Source organism: Neofelis nebulosa, chromosome 14 (genome assembly GCF_028018385.1).
Source record: "Neofelis nebulosa isolate mNeoNeb1 chromosome 14, mNeoNeb1.pri, whole genome shotgun sequence".
NCBI classification, from domain to species: domain Eukaryota; kingdom Metazoa; phylum Chordata; class Mammalia; order Carnivora; family Felidae; genus Neofelis; species Neofelis nebulosa.
In genome coordinates, this window is record NC_080795.1 from 33,964,779 (window position 1) to 33,989,215 (window position 24,437).

The following is a 24,437-nucleotide window of genomic DNA, read 5'->3' on the forward strand; positions in this document are numbered from 1 at the left end:
ACAGCTCAAGTTGGGAAATGAAAATATTAGGGTACAGTTAAGTAACAATTTTATACTGTATTGAAAGAACTGCTTCTTTGAGATTGGATCAACCCAGATAAAACTTTGGGACATGTTGATATTTTTTCCTCTCCATGTGATATCCTCTCCATCTTCAACTTTTGAAAGAAACGCACACATTTGGAAATAATTTTCACTACTAAGTTGAGAAACAGGCATACCCCAAATAAGAAGAAAATATAAAATATAAATGAATCCTTAAAACACTTACCTTTAGACACTTTCCAGAGAAATGTCTATCACTGACCTAGGGGCTGGAGAATGCTTTTGTCTGTGCGGTATGCTAATTATAGTCACGTTTCTGAAGATGGGTTCATATTTACCTTTGCCCTTTCATTTAGTTTTGAGAGGTTTTCTTTTCTTTCTGATTTTCTGTATTCTGAAATGTACCCCTTCAAAACTTGAAAAGAACACGTAGCTTGGCCATGTTCTTTAGTATACTTAACTTTTTGAGTTGTCAACCATTTCTAATAGAAATAGAAAGTTGGCAGTAGAGAGCTGGCAAGATGTAGTGGGAAGGGGAGAGAGGAGAGGAGAGGAGAGGTTTTGAGGCACACGAGGCTGGTGGGTAACTTCTGCACAATCTCAGACATACTATTTGGCAACAAGCTCTGGTTCTAGTAATTAGCATTAATGTTTTCAACTTTGCTGAACATTATCTAAGGCTGTTTAAGAAGCCTTGACACTTGTGGAATGAAAGGTAATTCTCTCCTAACATGTCAGAAATTCTTTCATCCATTCTATCTTGTTATAAAAATAAGAATCAGTAAAGCATGGATCCCTGAGATTGAATGGCTGACTTGCTCATTTCATAGTTGCCTGATTTAGAGTAGCATCCAAAAATAATCTAAATAATTTGCCTCTGTAGAACAGCTATTTTTACTGCACATATATAACAATTGCTGGGTACTTATTCTAGGCTCCACAACTTACATGCACAATTTTGTGTAGGCCTCACAACAATCCTATGAGAATGGGATATTGTCATGCACACCTCCATCGTCGGTGTTAACCTGAAAACGAAATCTCCAGAGACTGATAATTGTCACTCTCAAACTTTCTCTATACCCTAATTTAGAAACTCTGGCTGGATATTCTCTCACACTTGAGCTTGAGCCCTCATTTTACTAGTTTTACCACAGTTAAAATCTCCTTGATGTAGTCAGTCCCTAAATCTGCCATTCTGTCCCTCTGTCATTACTGATGCACAAGTTTGTGAATGAACATTTTCCCTCATCAGACCAGAGGCTAAGTCTTCCACTGACTGGGGTTTGAAGACTACTAATCCCATGAGACTCAACAAAGGCCATTTTTCAACTCATATATAAGATGAAGAAAGCATATGGCACTGCCCCATTAGTGGCTTTTTTCCCTCAACCACAGATGCATGCCCATAATCTTTCAGTGGCTTTCTAGAAGAGCAACAAAAGAAACTACAGCATTGATTCTTCGATGACTTTGGCATTTCAAAACCGTATGTCTCAGATTCAGCCTTTAGGCTCATAAAACATTTAGACATAAATCATTGACTTGTTTCCAGTGGACTTTACACAAATTTAATCATTGGTTTAAGTCATTTCCTTTATATTGACCTAAAGTAACTTGGATTCTGTTGAACCAGCATCAAAACATCACAAAGTTTTGAGTTCTTATGATTTCTGCAGAACTTGCAATCAGGCTTTTAAAAAATTCCAAAACAAGAATGAGTTTTGAGTTCAGTTGTGACATCAAGAGTTATGTGAGCCAGAATTTTTCAGTGAAAAACACAATTCGTGTTTCCTGTAAGCAAAAGAAAATAATATTATCTTTCAATTTTATGTATGTCTTTTAAAAGTACAAACTGCTATGGTAAGATTGAGACCAACAGATGATGAAATTCAAGTAGAAACTCTGGTTGCTGCCCAGAATGAACCCATCAATTCAGAAAGGGAAGAGAATTACAGAGGCCACAGGCTTTTATAAGGAACACCTTGTTCTGTAGAAACCTCTCTGCTGCACTCAATTTGTTTTAATTAGTTCTGTTTATGGCAAAACACTAAATGCATATTATATAAATTGAAATTTGATACTTCAGGAGCCTGTAAGATTTTCAGATAAAATCCCAGACAGAATGAGAGACAAGGTCTGTCCTTAACACAGTTCAGAGAGATTTCTCATGAGGAACTCCAGGATAATTTCCCATGATGAGATGGGCTACTTTATTAGCGGTAAGTAGCACAACACAATGTTCTATGGAGAGTTCATATTTTTCCATGTAGCATGTTGTCATAAGTTCTCTAGAAGAACTATATCTACTAAGTTTTTTTTCTACTAAGATTTTTACAGAATTTGTTTAAATACTATTTTACCATTTCTAGCAATTTAGAGTCAACAACAGTCACTAGAAACTCATTTGTACACTTATTTATTCCTCTAATAAAAATGTATTACATACCTACTATGTTTAGTTGTTTTATAAATTTTATGGATTATTTACCATGTGTCACATGTTGAACATAAAATATATGTGTGTGTGTGTATATATATATATATATATATATGGCTATATATAAGGCTGTGCCCGCCTCCAATTTACATAGTCTCATTAGGCCAAATCATGAGTGTTATTAAGACAGTTTTTAAAATAAACGAAGGTAGGAGTGCATGGGTGGCTCAGTCGGTTAACTGTCTGACTTCGGCTCAGGTCATGATCTCACAGTTTGTGGGTTTGAGCCCTTATCAGGCTCTGTGCTGGCAGCTTAGAGTCTGGACCCTGCTTCGAATTCTGTGTCTCCCTCTCTCTCTGTTCCTCCCCTGCTCATTCTCTGTCTGTCTCTCCTTCAAAAATAAATAAAAACATTAATAAAAAATTTTTTTAATAAAAGAAGGTAGAGGTCTTAATCAATTTAAAATAAAGTTAACTACTATTTATTTAGATTTTGTCATATGCCAGTCACTGAGAAAAATATCTTGTTTTTTTTAAAATACAATTTACTGTCAAGTTGGCTAATATATAGTGTATACAAGTGTGCTCTTGGTTTTGGGGGTAAATTCCCATGGTTCATCACTTATGTACAACACCCAGTGCTCATCCCAACAAGTGCCCTCCTCAGTGCCCATTACCCGTTTTCCCCTCTTCCCCCACCCCCAACCCTCAGTTTGTTCTCTGTATTTAAGAGCTTATGGTTTGTCTCCCTTCCTCCCTGTTTGTAACTACTTTTCCCCTTCCCCTCCCCCAAGGTCTTCTGTTAATTCTCTCATGTTCCACATATGAGCAAAACATATGATATCTGTCTTTCTCTCACTGACTTATTTCACTTAGCATAATACCCTCCAGTTCTATCCACATGGCTGCAGATGGCAGGATTTCATTCTTTCTCATTGCCAAGTAGTATTCCATTTTATATATAAACCACAGTATTCATCAGTTGATGGATATTTAGGCTCTTTCCATAATTAGGCTATTGTTGAAAGGACTGCGATAAACATTGGGGGTACATGTGCCCCTATGAATCAGCACTCCTATATCCTTTGTATATAAATTCCTAGTAGTGCTATTGTTGGGTCATAGGATAGTTTTTATTTTTAATTTTTTAAGGAACCTCCACACTGTTTTCCAGAGCATCTGCACCATTTTAATATGACTTCCATACAAACTTAAGTGGTAAGTTTAACTCTAGTTTGTAAATGATAAAACAGATTTAAAGAGATTTATTACCATCTCTCTTCACTTAGTGACCACCACCAAGCACCCTGCATTTTACCACTTTTGCCAGTTAAAATATTTTTAGCTTGAAGTAGAATAACTGGTAAAAGTGTCTTAAATCATAAGCATGTTCAGTTAAAGTCTGGACTTTTCCAGGGGAGGTTAAATTTTCAGCTTAACAACATGAGGGTTCTGTCTGTTTCTCCATGGTTCTCCTACCTTTCACCTCAAGCCCACAAGATGGCTGGAACAGGTTCAAGTATCACATCTTTACAGGACAAAATCCATGAAAGGAAAGGATGGAAAACTTTTTCTGGTTTCTGGTTTCGCTTTTTTTTTCTTTAATGTTTATTTTTTAGTGTGGGGGAGGGCCAGAGAGAAGGAGTCACAGAATCCCAAGCAGGTTTCGTGCTGTCAGTACAGAGCCAATCTCCAGGTGAGATCATGTGAGATCATGACCTGAGCTGAAATCAAGAGCTCAAACTCATGAACTGTGAGATCATGACCAGAGCCCAAATCAAAAGTTGGTCACTTAACCAACTGAGCCACCCTGGCACCCTTGGTTTCTGTCTTTTAACTGGGGAGAACAATCTTTCTTAGAAACTCTACATCAGATTTTCCCTTACATTTTATTGGCAAAAACTAGATCACATGCCCACCCCTAAGTTAATCACAGCCAAGAAGCATGGGATTACAGTGATTAGCTAAGATCAATTATGATTCATCCCCTGAAGTTGGAAATGATTTTGCTTTTTACTTAAAATTGGTTTTGCTTAGCAAGGGAGAAGGGAACAAGCAATAGAATCTCCCTTGTGCTGAAGTGCCCATAGATTCTATGTAATGAAGACTTTTCTAGCTTGCCACAACACATATCTTCCTCCATAGGACTAACACAGACAGGAATTTTGAATGACCAATTAACCTAAAAATGTAGGACTGGAGAGTAATAAAGATATAGGGCATCTTTGTAGATTTTAAGTTGTGAATGGGGTCAGCCATTGAAAAAGAAGATTTTGCATTATACCATGAAACACAATGAAATGTCACATTTTTGTTTTAAAACAATTTATGTCATTAAGACAAAGATTTATAAGTCAATCTCTTTCCACACCTTTCCTTTAAATTTTTTAAAAGTAAACAGTCTTATCAATTCAGATTTTTTTTTCTTGCCTGCCACTGGCTCCAATTCAGATTTATTGACTGACATAGTATTTATTTTTAAAAATCTTTGCAACATATATTTTAAAATTCTTAAATGTATTGGGGTGCCTGGGTGGCTCAGTCGATTAAATATCCAACTTTGGCTCAGGTCATGGTTCATGAGTTCGAGCCCCATATCGGGCTCTGTTCTGACAGCTCAGCCTGCTTCAGATTCTGTATCTCCCTCTCTCTCTGCTCCTCTCCTGTTCGTACTCTGTGTCTCTCTCAGAAATAAAAATAAACATTAAAAAATAAAAATAAGTAAAAATAAATTCTTAAATGTATTGAAACTTAAGCTTCTAAGATAAGATGCCAGACTGAACAAAGCCCCTCTATCTAAGCCCCTCTTCTGGAATCCAACTAAAACTATCGCAGAGGAAATTTTTACATAAATAACTCCATAAGGAAGGAGGGAAAGAGGAAAGCAATAAAATATTAGAAACTGGAAAGTGAATTCATGAAAGGTAACTGATTAGCACACTCAAGAGACTGGGTCCCTAAACTAAAAGTGGAAAAGCTGAGAAGCAATCTGGCTTCTAACGCAGACTGCTCAGAGCATCACATAAAGTCATGGAATTACACAGGCCTGGAGAAGGGGGCGGAAGTTGCAGCACTTTAATAGGGAGGATAAGTGAAAATAATGTCTAGCTTCCCCATTCTACTCTTCACCCATAGTAACTGCTCCTATCCTACGCTACTACTGATTTCTGGGAGACATCAGCACAGTTGGGATTCTACGCACCATGTGAAAATAAGAGATTTAAATGTAATTATATGTACCTATTACTAAGTGCTGAGACTGTGCTTTCTAGTCCTTTTCCAGCTCAGCTCCCAGTAACCAGCAGTCAGAACCTTGCCCTGAGAAGATTAGATTTCCTTGGGGAACCTGACCAGCCCAAGATGACAGATACACAGATTTTAACTTTGGGAAGTCCTCAACAAGTAGCCCACCCATATCACCATATATAGTAATCCCCCCTAATCCATAAGGTATTCATTCCAAGACTCCCACTGGCTGCCTGAAACCACAGATAGTACTAAACCTTACATATACGATTTTTTTCCTATATGCACACACCGATGATAAAGTTTAATTTATAAATAAGACACCTTAAGGTATTAACAACAATATCTAAGAAAATGGAATAATTTTAACAACATACTGTAATAAAAGCAATGTGAATGTGGTCTCCCTTTCTCTCTTAAAATCTCTTATTGTACTGTATCCACCCTTCTTCTTGTGATGTGAGATGATAAAATGCCTATGTGATGAGATGAAACTAGGTGAGTGACATAGGCATTGTAACTTAGTGTTAGGCTACTACTGACCTTCTGTCAACATGCAGGAGGTTGCTTCCAGACTGTGGTTGACTGCAGGTAACTGAAAACATAGAAATTGAAACTGTAGATAAGAGGGACTACTCTAGTCAGTTTTCAATTTCATAAACCTCATGCACACATTCAGAATTCCCATCAACTTTTTGATTCATTAATCATAAGCAGACAGTGAAGGCTTACAAGACATCTGAGAAAAGCCCTACTTCAACATGGACAACAGAAATACAAGTATAGATATTGAATCTATGAGCCAAAGAACATGTTACTAAAAAGTAATGCAAATAAGACCTTGGAAATTAAAAATATAATAATTAAAACGAAGGAAGAGGGAGGCATGAGGAAATCTCCAGAGTGTAGATTAAAAATAGGGAAGAAAGAATAGACTCAGAAGACCAGTCCAGGAGGTCCAACACCAAAATAATAAAAACTCCAGAAAAAGAAAACAACAGAAACAGAGAGTAAGAACTTACCAATGTAATGATCCAGAAAAATTTCCCCAAACCAAAAAAAAATATTTTCTATAGTGAAAAGGCTCATTGAAGGTCCAACACCATAAGTGAAAATAAAGGGAAGCTTAATTTTTTCCCTCATCTTAACGTTTCAGAAGTGCCTTACTTAGAAATATAATGCTGAAGCTTTATTCTCTACAAACTTATTGTGTGACTTTTCTACATTCAAGTAGTTTGTTTCTCATGCTTCTAAATGAGCCCTTAACTATAAGCTGGGAAACATCCCAACATGCCTAAGGCATTGGCATAGAGCTGACACTTAAGCAAAATAACTTTTCTTACCTTCCTACTAGCTTCACATACAAGAAATTGAACAAAGCAACTGAGAGGGATATCATCTCCAAAAAAACCCGTCTTTTAAGCCTAATGGAAAGACACAAACAGAGCCACTGCAGCACAATTATTTCCTTCACAACCACATCATTAGCCTAGACAACAAAACATGGCATAAATAGCAACATCAAGGCTCTTGCTTGTCCGGACGCCTGGTGGCTCTCAGGTCATGATCTCACAGTTCATGAATTTGAGCCCCACATTGGGCTCGCTGCTGTCAGCCTGTCAGCACAGAGCCCACTTTGGATCTTCTGTCCCCCTCTCCCTACCCTTCCTCCTCACGTGCTCTCCCCAAAATAAATAAATATTTAAGGAAAAAAAAAGATTCTTGCTTGTCAAGAATTCCCAGGGCTTTCTTTGTCTGCTAGGGTCTCTGACATCAGGATCATAATAATCCAGCTCTGGAGATTACCTGGCTACGTCTAGTTTATGGTCTCTTGTGAAATACTGATCCTGTCCTTTCAGGACAAGTTGCTAATATGGAGGCTCACAGTATGACATCCTGGGATAGAGTTTGAGATCCTTCCAGATTGCATATTTTAGCTCCAATTCTAGCACGGAGATGAGTTGATACCCACAGAAAGAAGTAAAAAAGGTGGCCTTCATGAATGGGCCTGCATGGCTTTAAGAGATTACCACACAAACCGGGAATTGAATTTATTAACTAGGAAGACCTAGCTTCGTGGGTTGAATATTAGCTCCCCTAAAGAATATCTACTTGGAACACTAGAATGAGATCTTATTTGGAATAAGGGTCTTTGTGATGTAATTAAGGATCTCAAGATGAAATTGTCCTGGATTTAGGGTGAGTTTCCTTTTAAAAGAGAGGAGAAGGAGATTTGACATACAGAGATAAGGGGAAGAAGACAGAGGCCAATACCAGAGTGATGCAGCTACAAGCCAAGCAAAGTCAAGGATTTCAGCCATCACTAGATCACATCCTCCCCAGAAAGAACCAATCTTGCCCATACCTTGATTTCAGACTTCTATCCCCAAAGCTGTGAGAGAATAAATTTCTATTTTTTTTAAGCTACCAAATTTGTGATAATTTGTTATGGCAACCAACCCTAGGAAGCTAATACACCCTCTCAGAGATATTCTGAACCTGCTCTGGCTAGAGAGAAAGTGAAAGTTCCTCAGGTGTCATCTGCTGGGCTGATTTCATGAAACAAGAGTTAATATCTCTAAGGCCCTATTTATACAATAGAGATGGATTACTTTTAAACTTCAAAGTACAGTCATACCAACTAATTAATTTCCATAATTCACTTGGGTCAAATAGGCAGGTGTCATTAACTGGACTTCAGAGTATAGCAAATAAGCCCCTTGCATAACATCATCAAAGGAATTCTTGACAGATGACTTCAAAACAGACACTACTTAAAGTAAATATTATAGGAAAGTAAAGCACTCATGGTCAGGAGTGGTACAAAAAGAATTGAAAAGCAGAAGATTTGCTATACACACATTCTAGAAGGCCTTATTTCCATATATGTATATGTATATACATACATATATATGTATATATATATAATGTTAATATAATGTTAATAATAATGTTAATATGTTATAATACATATATTATAATAGGAAAAAAATATATATCATAGAAAAAAATATATATATATATATTACAGAAAATTCATGCTACAATTTTCCCTTGAAAGACAAATGTTAAAATCCTGGCTTTTGCTACCATCAGCCTGTTGTGGAACAAATGTCAAAAGTTTCCCTGAGAAGTTTTATTGACCTGACAGACTTGTAGAGGGGATATCTATCCCACATTGTCTTAGAGTAGACATGTCTCAAGCCATAATTTATAGGAAAGACTTAGGAGGTTGAATTGTGCTATGGTTCCAAAACAACAAACAAAACTATAATATTTAGAATAAGGGACATGATAGCTGGGTTCTACTCTGCCACAATCAGACCATATCTGGAAAGTCTACATTGTCTACAGCATAAAAATCGGGGGTTTCTTAACATAAAAAGATCCTAGTGAGGGGTTAAGGAATCAAGGTTTTCAAAAGTAGCAACTCCTGAATACTGGGCAGGGCAGCACATGGGGGGTGAGGGCAGCAGTGTGTAAATCTGGAAAAGTGAAGACTCAGAACCATGAGATGGCTATCACCAAAAATCTGAAAGGATGTAATGTGAAGAGAAGTTTACTTGATAGGTAGAAATCACATTTCATCTTCTTGTTAAGAAATGTTTTTGAAAGGCAAAACTCTCCAAAGATAAGACCAATGTCTTTAACGAATAGTGACCCCCTACCCTTGGGACTATACAAGCATAGGCAGGTGAGTTACTTTGTGGGAGTGCTGTAGACATTTAAGCTTTTCTCTAATTCTAATATTAATCAATTCTCTAAATCTAATATTAATCTAAATCTAATATTAATATTAATTAATCTAATATTAATCTAATCTCTAATTCTAATTATTAATCAAATCTGTGGTCTTCTCATCTACAATTTAAATATCTACTAGGTCCCCAGAATCTGAAGTTCTGATGCTGAATCTGAAAAATGTAAATGACTTTTATGGAAATAAATCCAGGAATTACTTTGCCACATACTGTGTTGCTGTACCTATCCTGCTAAGTTGAATATGTTATTGTGTAAGTGTGAATAATGTTTAACAATATGCCAAAATGAGATGGAACATGAAGACCTGGAAGGGGTGGTCCTTAGTTGACAAGAATAGGATATATGAGTTGGCTGAGAAAAATCGGAGTTCTACAGAGAAACAGAACCAATAGGACATATATATATACGTATATATATATATATATATCATATAGGAAGACGAATAGAGGAGAGAGAGATGGGGGCGGGAGAGAGAGAGAGAGAGAGAGAGAGAGAAAGGGAGAGATTGATTTACTTTAAGGAATTGTCTCACATGATTATGGGGGCTGGTGAGTCCAAATTCTTCTGTGGACTGGCAGGCTAGAGAGTCACTGTTGCAGTTCAAGTCCAAAGGCCATCTGCTGACAGAATTCCTTCTTGCTCAGAAGAAGTCAGTGTTTCTATTAAAGTCTTCAACTAATTGGATGAGGTCTAAACACATTATGGAAGGGTACGTGCTTTATTCAAAGTCCACTGATTTAAATGTTAATCTCATCCAAGGAACACTTTCACAGAAACTTCCAGAATAATGTTTGGCCAAATATCTGGGCATCATGACCCAGATAAATTGACACATAAAATTAGTCATCACGTGAGGGGATGGATCCTCACAAGTGGGAAGTCCTTTGATGTATATGGGTATCAACTTGGAAGGATGAGGAGAGATGGGGAGAAGAGTTGGCTAACAAATGTCACTAAACACCTTCCCACATTGCCCCTATGCTTTCTGAAAGGACATCTCCAAACCCAGGTCCTTTAAAAGTCTAAGTTAAATAGACATATTTTGTATATTGATTGATAGTGGGTGGGTGCCATAACTGGGATACAGTCCACTCTGCCACCTGTTACCCACACTTTATACACACAATTACGTACTTACAGATAAGTCATATTTTTTAAAGTTTATTTAATTATTTTGAGAGACAGAGAGAGAGAGCAGGGAAGGGGCAGAGAGAGAGAGAGAGAGGGAGAGAGAGAATACCAAGCAGGCTCCTTGCTGATAGCACAGGGCTCTATCCCACCAACCATGAGATCATGACTCTGTGAGACCATGACCTCAGCTGAAACCAAGATTCAGACGCCTAACCCACTGAGCCACCCAGGTGCCTTGGTAAGTCACATTAAAAAAAAAAATTTAACATTTATTTATTTATTTTTGAGATATATAGCACGAATTGGGGAAGGGGGGGGGGGGGGCTCTGTCAGCACAAAGCCCGATGTGGGGCTTGAACTCACGAACAGTGTGATCATGACCTGAACCAAAGTTGGATGCTCAACTGACTGAGCCACTCAGGCGTCCCTTGATAAGTCACATTTTAATCAAATGAAAACATAGTAAACTTGTTCTTCTAAAGCATCTCAGAATTTAGAAGAAGGAGTACAAAAGAAAATAACCTAAAAACTCATGCTTCAAATAGCTTTTAGGTTGAAAAAATACAAATAGGGAAAAGCTAATCAGACAAATGGGGTTATTCTTTTATCTTCAGCACCAATGTAAGGACTCAGGAATGAAGAAGAGAATGCTTTTTTATTTTAATTGTTAACTTTTGTCACAAAATCACCACAAATTCAGCAGTAAAGGGTGGGTGCAGAAAAAAATGGAAGAAAGGGGGAAATATCATCAATGTATCAAACCATGCAAACCAAAACAGAGCTTTGGCTTTACACAACAATTTTTGTGTGATTTTTAAAACTAGGTACTATCATGGGCACTTATTTATACACTATCTCATTCAAGAAAGAAAGTTACCATGGGCATTTCATCATTGATGTTCCATAATGTGCTTGATTTTTTTTTTTTTAATTTGGGAGTGCTTTTAAAAGGCCACTTTTTAAAAAGTTTGTACTTCTGACATCTGTTCTTCAGCCACATCAGGGATGCAAATATTAAACAGCAATTGTAAATGACATGTCATTTTCTCAAACCAAACCAACCTCAATTTGAGATATATTAAAGGTATGTAAAAATAGAAGTCCACTGAGAACAAAGAGGCACACATAAATATAATGCATATGTGGAGACTTCACCAAAGGTACCAAAACCAAGCATAGGCTGATGGCCATTGTTACCAAAGGTAATGGAAAAAACACCTGAAAAAAAAATTCAAAAAATAAAATTAGATGTGAAAACCTATATAAAGTACTGCATATTTATATAAACAAAAATAAGATATAAGTTAATGAAAGAAAATGGGTTAAATTATCTGAGTTTAGAATGTTGAAGACTCTCAACGTCAAGGCAATGGTTGAAGGGAATGAACATCTAGTGTTTGCCTGTTCATGAGTGGAAATAATCATGATCATTGGCTAGTAAGATAACCATCTTCTGATCTAGGCAGCATGAATTCATTAAAAGGGAGTTCCTAAAGCTCAGAAAGTCACAATTTTCCCAAGAAAATATCTCAAGGCAATAAGAAAGTCATATCAAAAACACAGAATATCCCTAGACACTCTTGTTATTCAGGCAGATATTAACAGGTAAATATTATGACTTTATAGGCTCAGTACATTAAAAAAAATTCAAAACAAAAACTTTGGCCAAGACAATTCTACTTTTGGTGGGTTTTTGCTTTTGTTTTTGTTTTAGCCAAAAAACTTGAAGCCCTATTCTTGGTACCTGCTTTGCATTAGGATTGTTAAGGGTCCTGCACCAAATATTACCCAACCTAGGGAGAAAATTCAATAGGCAGTCACTTTTGATATATATCTTTAATAAATAGATATGAATCTATATCCCCAAAATATAACATAGCTATATTCATATTTATGAAACCCTTTAATTAAAAGATCATTCCCTTAGGGACTTAATTAAAAATTGCTTCTTGGGGCACCTGGCTGCCTCCGTCAGTAGAGCATGCAACACTTGATCTCACGGTGGTAAGTTCAAGCCCCAAGTTGGGCATAGAGCTTACATTAAAAAAAAAAAAAAAAAAATTAAAAAAAAAAAAAGAATCTCCTCCTAATTTGTAAAACACCCCTAGGAAAGATGAAAGATAATTTGTCATCTCACAACTCAGTATCAATTATCAGGTAACTGAGGGAAAAGAGCATTCATGTGGCATTCAAGACAAATGTTAATTACTTATACTTGTGGTTGCCCTTGCCTTCTTTTTAATGCAAACATGTATCAAATAATGATATAAACCATAATAACTATCAATGTCAGACTCTGGATTGTTTGCATGTCTTAGCTCATTTAATATATTCCACATTCCTAGGAGGCAGGAGTTATTTATTCCCATTTGAGACCTGAAGACACTGAGGATCAGAGATTAAAGAACAAAATGATCCCTCCTTCCCCATGTATTTTTTTTTTTTTAACACCTTCTGGAGGCCACCATATGGCAATAATCATACTATGAATTTTGGTTCACCTGACTGTTCAGACAGATTATACCCTGCCTAAGGGCAGAAGCCAAGTCTTACTCCTTTTTGCACCCAGAATACTTAGTAAGGTGCTTAAAATATAGTTGCTTTCAATAACTGATACTCAAATACGCAACAGTTAGGGGATGGCTGGATGGAAGAAGTAGAAGGGAGGATGGAAAAGGAAGGTTGGTTGTAAGTCATTGGAACATTGCTTTCTTTCTCCCTGTGTTCTTTATTAAATTGTTTATAGTATATATTTCTTATATTTATTTATATGTTCTAAAAGGCAAACACTCCAAAGGGACTGCCTAGATTTCAGTCTTGACTCTACCACGCAGTGTGAGGTTGGGCAAGTAACAACTTTTCTAAACCTGTTTCCTCATCTGTAAAATGGGGATAAGAGTAGTATCTGCCTTTGGTATTACTGAGAGGATTAAATGTGATAATCCAAGAAAAGCTTTTAACATGAAGCCTAGCTCACCAAGACTATTCTGATAATCAGAGCATCAAGGTCACTTTTCTCCAATAGTATCCCTACACTGCCAAGTTTTTGTTTATTTTCTTTCCTACCATTAAAGGGCTCTCCTGTAAAACTCCTCCTCATCCAAAATGAAAGTAAGTTTAAAAGAAGTAAAGTGGAACAGATGGAATTTGTTGGTGATCAAATTAAGTTAGGTCGATGTTTCAGGACAGGAGATGTTATCACTTGCCTCTTCTATTTCCCACCTGCTAAATCTGACCCTGACTGTACAAGATACCAGTGTGCATAGGTAGCTACATTAGTAAATTAAATAGTCTCTGGTCAAAAGACTCATAATGATCTGCCTCACCACCCAGAGGTTTATCTTTCTCTCTAGTAAACCTAATGGAACCCAAGAGATTTTAAACTGAGTAAAATCTACCCAATAAAAACTAAGACCAGATTACCTTTATGGGCTTCACAATTTGTTACTAATAAAAAGACCTACCCATATATGTTCTGAATATAGTCTTGAAACATGGTTACACCCAGTATATTTTATTTCACATGGAAAAAAATTACCTTGTAAGGTCTAGGTAGATTTAGCTCCTGGTATCTCAGTTTTAGTATTCCTATCATTGATAATACAGACCAAATAAAAACTACAAAATAAAGATAGTTTATCAGGTCAGTGAGGTTTGTTGAGACAATGGCAATTGATGCCATGGTGACAAGTACTAGCACAGATATAAATGGAGAGGAGTGAATATTAAGCATATTAAATAGCAAAGGCAGTTGGCCCTCTTGGCCAGCCATATATATTACTCTTGATGATTCAAGTACATTAACCAGAAGGTTGCTAAATATTGAGGCAGAAATACCAAAAGGAATAACCCATGTTAATGAGGGGATTACTCTATCAGTCCACGTGATAGCCACAGCACCTGCAGAAAAATAAGAACACACAAAAGACAATGTATTAAAAATAAGAAATTAATGATAAACCTTTAAAGATTATCTCTAAATGAAAGCAGGAAATTCAAAAGGGAATTAAGAAAGTTAAATTTTGTTTAATTTCATTATTTACTTTACATGTACCTAACACCATTTGCATGTGTCCATTTTAGCCCTATCACACTGTATCATCATAAATGGTTACCATCTCATGCATCATCCCCAACAGACCAGAAACTTCACTTCTTGAGGTCAAGTATCATTCATTTCTTTACTAGAAAGGCTTGTACTTCAATAAGTCTCAGAAATGTTTAAGTTTTCAATAATATTTGTGAAATGAAAGGTTGAATTGATGATTGCATGCTTATTTTCTAAAACTACAGAGTGCTAAGAGTTGCAATCAGAGTAAAAAAAAAAAAAAGCAACATTGCTGACACAGGAATGAGCCTTACAAAGGCCCCATGTTGTGGTGCAATTTTAAATACTTAATAGGAATTTAAAAATCAACCCTGTAGACAGAGAAAACAAATTACACACAGATTAAAACACTCAAGACATTTGGGTGCTTGTCTAAACTATAGACCAGTGGTTCTCAATGGGAAGTGATTTTGCTCCTCAGGGATCTTTTGGCAATATCTGGAGGCATATTTTGGTTGTCACAACTGAAGAGGTTGTGAAGAGATCTTCTATTATAAACACTAACTCGTTACAAGTCAGTAGATTAAAAAAGGTGCCAGTGAAGAAATGCACCCACTGCCTATGAGAAACTGAGTCCAATTCATATTATGTAGACATAAGGTAGGACAGATCATTTAGACACAGAGAACAAAGGTCTCAGTCTTTCAGTGGAATGAGCACACGAAGACCTAGTGTCCTTGGCAGTCGTGCTCTGGGGCGTTGCTCTGGGGCAGACGTTGCCTCTATGGCATCAACATAATGGCTTATAACAAATAGTAAAACTTGTTCAAAATGACAAAATTAAATTATCATCAATGGTCCTTGTTCTTAAAAATATTTATTTTTGAACCCATTTTAAACAGCCTTAAGTGCGTCCCTACTTCAGCAGCACATATATTAAACAGCCTTAAATGCTATTGTCACTTCTCTCTTTAGTGCTATTCTACAATGTTGGGTCTTGTTTTAAAGTATTTCCTGTCTCACGTATTGTTCATTTCAAATAAAGTATTATTAGTTGTTCCTCCTGGACACCCACACCTCCACACATTTTCCATTTTCAAACACATATCAGAAATACTTATTTCTGGTAGTAAAGTCCTCATTTCCTGGTCTTTATTTCCTGTCATGCATTCTACGAACCCGGTTATAATTAGAGGAGGTTCTAGTTCAACTCTGCTACATAATCTTTATCTTTATTCCACAACTAATTTTTTTCTTTTTTTATTCTCTTCTTCATGTCATTTATTTTCTTTTATAATTGTATTATATATGCTTTTGGTAGGAAGTAAAATAAATAGCACTGAAGCACATAAAGTAAAAAGTAAATGTCCCTCTCCTCACCAATCCTTCATTCATGCACCCCAGATGTAACTACTGTTAGTATCTTTTTGGATATGCCTTCAGAAAGTTTCTATGCCTATATAAGCATTCATGCAAGGGGTGTGTGTGTGTGTGTGTGTGTGTGTGTAGGCACACTTAGGCTTGATTTTTTTACTTTCCAATATATCTTGATCATATTGGTACATATGCATCCATCTAGCTATTTTAAAGAATGCTCAATATTCTATTATATAACTGTAAGTTAAATTAGTTACCAATTGGTGGATTTTTTAAATTTATTTAACATTTATTTATTTTTGAGAGATAGAGAGACAGAGCATGAGTGGGGGATGGGCAGAGATCGAGGGAGACACAGAATCTGAAACAGTCTTCAGGCTCTGAGCTGTCAGCACAGAGCTGGATGCAGGGCTTGAACCCACAAACCACGAGATCATGACCTGAGCCAAAGTCGAACGTGTAACTGACTGAGCCACCCAGGTGCCCCTGCACACACCTCATTCTCGAAACATCCTTCCCACTGTGTTGTAAAACTTATTTAAAATTATGCCCATTTTTTTTCTAAGAGAACAATCAGCAAAGAAGCAGGTCAGAGCTCTAACACTGATCAAAAAAAAAAAAACAATACATGATTAATAGCACTGGTTCTTTCTCCATATAAACCACAGAATCTAATATGTATCACAGCTTGGTATAATTTTTTTCAGTGTTCATCAAAGAAAATGTAGCATCCAATTCACACCACATCTTAGATACTCTATATTCCTCTGGAACTTTTCATGTCTTTTAAATACACTCATTTGATTGAAAACACTCCTTAATCCTTACATTTCCTTAATTTAGAAATCTATTTCTTTCACTTATAATTTATTTATTTCACTATATAAATTATACAGTTCATTAAAGAAAATTTGGGAAATCCAGGAAAGAACCAAGCAAAAATCACCCACAATATCATTCCAACAGATCTCCACCATTAACTATATACTTTCCGTTTTATATCATACTATAGATCCTGCTTTTCCATCACTGTTACATTATAAACATTGTCCCTTTACTTTAAGTATTTACAACAATATGGTCTTTGAAAAAACTCAGAATGGGCCTATTATTTGGATTTCACTAAATTTTTTATTTATTTCAAATTTATTGGATACTTTGGTGATCTTTAATTTTTTGCCCTCATATGTAATGCTATGATGGTTGTTCCTATACATACGTTTTTAATGTATAGCTCTAATTATTTTCTTAACTTAAATTCCTAATACAATAGAAGATAGATATTTGAATTCCAGAAAATTATTACAGGATCTAAACAAGGTCTGAGGATTATACGCCTAGAAGAGTAAGCATTAAAAACCAAATTACAAGTAACTATAGTCAAAACACTTCATGGGTCTTCCTGCATGGGACTTCCACACGTGTGGAACAATTGTGCCACCCATAAAATTGCTGCAACTATTAGGACACCTCAGAGAAGATAATCATAATTTTTTAACAATGAGTGTGACCAGAGAAATGATAGTCATAACCAATGCCAGATTCAATGAACCATAACATCTGGGTCACCTGGGCAACAGCCCTGACCACACCCTAATTAATTTTATAAATTTATTCTCTGCATAATCAAAGTAGTTAATAAATCACCACTTGTTCTTATCTAACTTAGCCTTTGGTTTGTTCCCACAAATACTCAAAATCTTGATCATATCTAGTTTACATGTCCCTAAGACAACTAGAGCATTGTGAATCAATACCGATACCATTCAGGCAGATTCCTGAATGGCAGTAACACAAGAATCAAGGCAAAGTGTGTTAAGACTTTTTATTAAACCTCTCTTAGATTTACCTCCAGTGCCTCAAAGATTTATCAAGCAGTAATAGCTACTCAAAAGAGATTATTCCTAAAGGTACTGGATGATAGTTTATATCGGAAGTTTATGTCATATTTCCAATATGTTCAGGACCCCTTTGCCACCATAAACTTTAGAGTAATTTATAATAAACATTATTATATTACATATTAATACTATTAATTATATCCAGTAATTGACCCTAACTTCTACCCTTTTAACTGCTAATGTCCCACATTTCAAGTTTATCAGTCTTTATGTCACCTAGAAGAATATTTAGAAAACCATTGTTGTAAAAGTTACGGGCTTTTTTGTAAAAGTTTTAACAGACCTAAGCACTGATTGTATGGTGTCACTCTGGTGAGGAAAGATCATGAAAGGGATACAAATATTTTGAACCTAGTCTGCATCATATATCAGCATTATGGATATTTTTCCATATCATCAGAAACATGGTTTTCCATAGTATCATGCTTAAATCTAAAACTCTTTCCTAAGCCAAATCATATTCTTTGGCCCCTTCAATATTTTGAAAATTACAAGGTGACTCTATATAAAATAATGAAAAGCAAACAGTAGTCTGACTGGTAAAGTGATACTTACTTATACTAAATGGACTAGAACTGTCATTATTATTTATTGCCCTAGTCACTTGCATACAAACCTGAAGAAAGAATTTCCCTGGGTGTCAGAACAGTCAGGTAGGAAATGTTAACCAGCAGATAAATGATAGTTACCAGAGGTAACGCAGTAAATATGCATCTTGGGATTGTCTTTCTGGGTTTCTTCAGCTCCCCTGTAACATATAAAAGAGAAAAATAACAAGTGGTAAAAAATTATGTCTTAAATTTATCTTTAAAACTGCTTCCTGCATTACCAATGGGGCTGAATTCTTCCTATCCACTCTGGCGACTATCACACTTATTCATACACATAGGCACAAACACATTGATGAACTGCTACACACCTATCTCCTTTCTTGGATGATCTTGGTGTTAAGTGTAAAAAGGGGGAAATTTTCTTCCTTTTCCTTATAGATGATAACATTTCTGAAGAAAGTCACAAGAATGAAAATCAAAGATGAGTCCATAAGACCCTGTATGGTTTGGAGACTACCTGTGTCTTCAGCCTCATCTGTTAGGTACAAGGCTCTTAATCCGGGTAGTGGAATACGATAGTGAGCAAAAACAAACATAAAGTCTAACCTCAAGAAGAGCTATATACAAATTAAATAATCATATAAATAAAAGTTATAATAGTGACTGTGGTAACTATCCATATGAAAAGAAATACAGGGCTATGAAAATATATAACATGATAATTTGATGGTGCCCTGTGCTATCTGTGTCATAGGCCTACAGGTTTCAGTTTTTCAAAAATGTCATGCCCCCTATACCCATACTCTCATGGGGAATGTTCTTTCCTTTCCTAGTTGCCTGGTTTACCCTTACTCTTATTTTAGATTTCAGCAAAATTATAACTTGGGAACATAGGAGAGGAAGCTCTCCTCGGCTGGCAAAATTGTCCTATTATACATTCTCACAGCAGGGCGCCTGGGTGACTCAGTCAGTTAAGCGTCCAACTGTGGCTCAGGTCATGATCTCATGGCTCTTGTGAGTTTGAGCCCTGCATTGGGGTCTCTGCTGTCACCACAGGAGCCTACTTTGGATCCTCTGTCCCCCTCTCTCTCTGCCCCTCCCCTGCTTGCTCTCTCTCTCTCTTTCAAAAAATAAACATTAAAAAAAAAAGAAAATGGACATTCTCATTGCATATATGTAAAAAGTAAAAGAGTAAATCATAAATTCTCTTTCCCTGTAGGATCTTTGCCTTCCCTTTATGTCAGTATTAAGTGCAAAAAAGAAAAGAGGTCATGATTTAGCATCATAGATAATGGATTTTCTAAGACAATCTTATTCTCAAATATTGTTCCATTTGTCACACTGTTTTCCCAAATTTTGCCATTCTCTGAGAATTATCCCTGACATAAATAATTGAGCATTAGAGTTCTGTGTATATAATGTGACCCTGTGTCCTGGCTGCTGGTGAGAGAACCAAGTAAGACCTCTGACTCACTGGAAGCCAATCGTTGTCACTACACAAGAAGATTCCTCTCAAGAATTTGAGCCAAATGTCGACAAAACTGAGAGAATCAGGAAAAAAAGCGTCATAATGGTGGCAAAAAAAAGAAAGGTGACTGATAGATCTAGTTTTTAAGTCCTAGAGCTTCCCTATCTCCTGTTGCTCCTGAAGATTGATTACTCAGGTCTTCCTTGAAATACAGCATTATTCTTCCAGCAGGTTCCTCTTTTATTGTTTAAGCCACTGTGTGTGGGTTTCTGTTACTCAAAGCCAAATCCCTCTGGTTAATAACTATCTATCCTTCAATATATGTCAAATCTGTTTCATCTGTATCTGCCCAGGGGTGGCATATAATTCCCATGATATATAATAATATGAACTGCTTAAGCACTTAAAGAGTAAAGAATTAGAAAGTTCTCATTTAAATGCTGCCTGAACCATTTACTAGGTGTGGCCTTCTGGACAATTTATTGACTGCTAAGTTTTCAATTTCCTGACCTGTATTTTGGGGAGAATGGAAAATATAGAGACAATAAAATTCCAATCAAATGCCTAGCACTCAATAAGTTATTAATGACTATGGTTATTAGTCAAAGATTTTGAACAAGCAAAAAGGCAACTTTTAGGATTAACTATACTTTCCTCTGGGCCTTTTACTCTTTCTTATTGTGTATCAGATTTATAGAGAGAAGGTAAGGAACATAACATAACATAACATAACATAACATAACATAATTCAAAGTTATTATGGCCAGACAGTGAATATCCTTAGTCTTGAACTTAGAAGGTAGATGTTCCTACAGTGTGCTAAGTCAGCTGCCTATGTATCATCTTTTTACAGGTAAAAGAGTTACTTAGAGCTTAGCTGTATTTAAAGTTTATTAAGTGAATTAACATCCCAGCATACACTGAAATTCCTTCACCTTTGTTTACTGCCAGCTGCTTGTGAAGAATTCTATAATAGTTTATAGGTAAGTAAATTTTGTGAATCATTTTCAGCAGAGAAAAATTATCCAGCAGTGAAACATCTCTGGCAATGGAACAAGATGAATAAAATCAAAACCAGAGATATCTCTTCTATCCTTATAAGAGAGAAAAAGATGAAGTGAGACACAGAAAGGGAAAGTTGAGCTAATTATCCTAGTCTTTTCAATTGCAGTGGCACATTTAATCACAAACCGCTTAAGACAGTAATCTCATCCCATAGCTTCCTTTTCTCAATACTTCACATTTTAACTCAATGCAGACTGACTTTCCTCTTGTATCCAAAGTTCACCAATGATTTCTTAGTGAAATGGCTTCTGCTCAATCTTCATACTCCTCAACATGTTGATTACACCCTCTTCCTGGAACATGTAGTGATTTTCTTTTATAATTCTCTAAACCTCCTCTGACTTCTTCATTGCATCTTCTTTCTCCACCTACCCTCTAAATTTGGACTTCTCCAGTCATCTGTCTCCACTCCTATGTCATTTTGTTCTACTTCTCTTTATATGCTTCCCTTAGTAATCATATCTATTATCCAGCCCATCAGATGGAAACCATTTTTAAGTCACCCAAAGTTACGTGCTGTGTCTTATACACACCTTCATACTTCTGGTCTCCACAGCCTCACTCATATATTTTTACTGGTGGACTTTTTTGAGTTCAGTGAAAGTTGCCACCTTTTTGATGACACAGCTAAAGGTGATTTTACCATCTACTGAATTCTCATAGTAGTCATACTGTTCCCCCTTAAAACCACTTATTAAATACTATCATGCTGTTACTTAGAAGCACAAAATCATAGTGATTTTAAGTCATAATGACCATTTTTCGGATGGAGAAAAAAAAAAAAAAAAGTAAGTCCAGACAGGTAAAGATACCTGCCACAGTTCATAAGTGCTACAGGTCAGACCAAAATCTAGATTTTACCTCTTCCATTAGACTTTAGCCTCTTTAGGATAAAGCGTCCATATTACTCATCTTAAGGCACTACTACAGGGCTTCAAAAATAGTCAGTGTTTAATAAGATATTTGCTGACCAAATTATTTAATGAGTAATGGACACATCAGTGACTCGGGGTCCTAAGATTAAAGGAAATATCACATGTGTTTTAAGAGTAGAACCCACTTCACATTGAAAGGTTAAGGAAAAGAACTGGTAAAAAGGTTGAAGTTGAAAAAAATTAATAAATGGGGAAGATCCCTTAGGAGGTGAGAGGGAAAGGATAGAATTCAAGGGAAGAGACTGATTTTATTTTATTTTTTATTTTTTAATGTTTATTTATTTTTGAGAGAGAGAGAGAAACAGTCCAAATACAGAGGGGCAGAGAGAGAGGGAGACACAGATTCTGAAGCAGGCTCCAGGCTCCAAGCGGTCAGCACAGAGCCCAACGCAGGGCTCAAACTCTGAACTGAACTGCGAGATAGTGACCTGAGCCTAAGTCAGACACTCAAACAACCGAGCAACCCAGTCACCCTGAGACTGCATTTTAAAAATGCAGAGAGAAATCTTCTGTCTTGACACTGAAGGAAAGAGCATTAAATCCAGCCTCAGAGTAATTTAGTCCATCTATGATTCTCTTCTCTTTAAAAGTACTTCAGAGCATAAGTATGTCACACCCACTCACAACACAAACACAGTCTGGCATTGGATCATTTCTGGATTCACAGTTTCATGGGAGGGGACTATTTCCACAATCCCAGAATTCATCCGTTAACAGAAAGGAAACTAGATTGACATGGAGATCCCATATTTATGGCCCCAGAAAAGAAAGTGGAAAAAAAGAAGTCATTCAATAAAATAAGCACCTTTGAATGAAGGGGGGAAAACATTAAGACTGGGTGATAAGTGCAAGACTGCCATATTCTGACTCAATTTAGTAAGAATAAACATTGAATCATCATGTATTTAAAGTAAAACTCAAAATATACAAAAAGAAAGTACATTTCACATTGCATGCAGTAAGTCATGACTTGAGATTTTCTTTCTCAATGAATTAATTACCTGCTATATATGTAAAACATCCCCCGCCTGAAAACGCAAAATATCCTTGGAAAATGGCTTCTATAAACTCAGAAGCTTCTGGAAAATCAGTATCAAAAGAGTTCTGGAATCTTTCTACATTCTCCTTCCTTCCTCTCACCAGCAGCATGACTCCACTCAGGGAAATAAGGCCGAGTATAGCCATTTTCAGTACTAGACTGGCTGTCTGAAGCCAAGTCACCTCTTTCACACCACGAGAATTCAGAATTCCCACGGTCCACAATACGGCTAGCGCCAGACATTTCTTTGGCAGCTTTGGAGCAGAGCAGCTGGGATAAAAAGGCTCGATGCTGTACTCGGTGAGGAGTAAGGCTTGGCTGGCAGCTAACCCTGGCCCCAGAAACAAGCTTGTCCAGAGATTCAGGAAAGAGATTAAGTTGCCGAAACATCTTTTGAGAAAATAGTAGTGAGCTCCACTGCGTGGGAAGGTTATACCTATCTCTGCTGAGCAGAGAGTGGTCATCATGGACAACAGGGCACAGACAGTCCAAATACACAGGGAGAGCCCCACATTCATGCAAGAGTATTTCAGTACCCCTTTGGGAGCCACAAAAATTCCTGTCCCAATTACATTAGTGATTAAAAAACTTGTGCCCCAGCAATATCCAAATATTCTCTTGAGTTGTATCTTCTCTTTATCCATTGTAATTGAGGTATTTTTTTAAATATAAAAATGTATATAAATTATAATTTCTGAATATTCCTGCCCATCGTGCTGAAAAGGATATTCATGGATTCTCTGAAATAAAACAGTCCTGTCCTTTTTGTTCCACCTTGTTAAATAGAGCCTATTTTCAATCATTAACAAAATATATGCGATGCATCCAAGTAAAATAGTGTGAAGTTACTTGGAAGTGTTTACTTTGACTTCCTTCTTAATTATTATCAAAATAATACATTCAGATGGAAAAAAAGGAATTTCAAAAAACAGGGTATTACAAAAACAAAAACAAAAACAAAAAAAAACAAAACAGGGTTTCTTGTTCTACTTCACTCTTTCCCAAATACATTTCCAGTTCTTCCCTCTGGAAACAATAATTCATGTATGGTTTTAGTTCTTTTTGGTAGTTACATCCATAACTCTAAATAATATGAGAAGACTTTTATTCTTAAATAACTCAACTTTAGAAAGCATCTAATGATTTCCTCCAAGAAACATGGAGGAATTAGCTCACTTACTTTCCTATTACTTAATCTATTTCCTCTTCCTCCCATTTTTAATCATCAGGCTCTCAAGATACAAAGTATTTACCTTTCATCAGGCTCATGGAAGCCAATTAACAAGGTAGGAAAGTGAAATACCCTGCAAGACAAGACTGTCCTTTAAACAGCCGTCATTCTGGTAGCCTGGGTCATATTCAGAACAATGTGAACAGGAAATACAGGAGAAAGCCTGACCCCACAAACAGAAGGATGGAAATTTCTGAA

At 36.4% G+C, this 24,437-nt stretch overlaps 1 protein-coding gene and 1 long non-coding RNA gene across 2 annotated transcripts; both read right to left on the bottom strand.

Moving 5' to 3' along the window:
* Positions 1-1,440: 1,440 nt before the first annotated feature.
* LOC131494897 (uncharacterized) lies at positions 1,441-10,381 on the bottom strand. The gene is made up of 3 exons (XR_009253632.1): positions 10,026-10,381; positions 6,275-6,326; positions 1,441-1,839 (listed from the first exon to the last, which is right to left on the bottom strand). It is a non-coding gene; the product is annotated as an uncharacterized LOC131494897 (long non-coding RNA).
* Positions 10,382-11,260: 879 nt separating this feature from the next.
* On the bottom strand, positions 11,261-23,744 carry SLC7A13 (solute carrier family 7 member 13). The gene is given in 5 exon segments (XM_058698466.1): positions 11,261-11,718; positions 11,720-11,842; positions 14,163-14,524; positions 18,567-18,698; positions 22,971-23,744. Coding segments are annotated over 5 exon segments (1,434 nt in total). The 5' UTR covers positions 23,653-23,744; the 3' UTR covers positions 11,261-11,583.
* Positions 23,745-24,437: the final 693 nt, after the last annotated feature.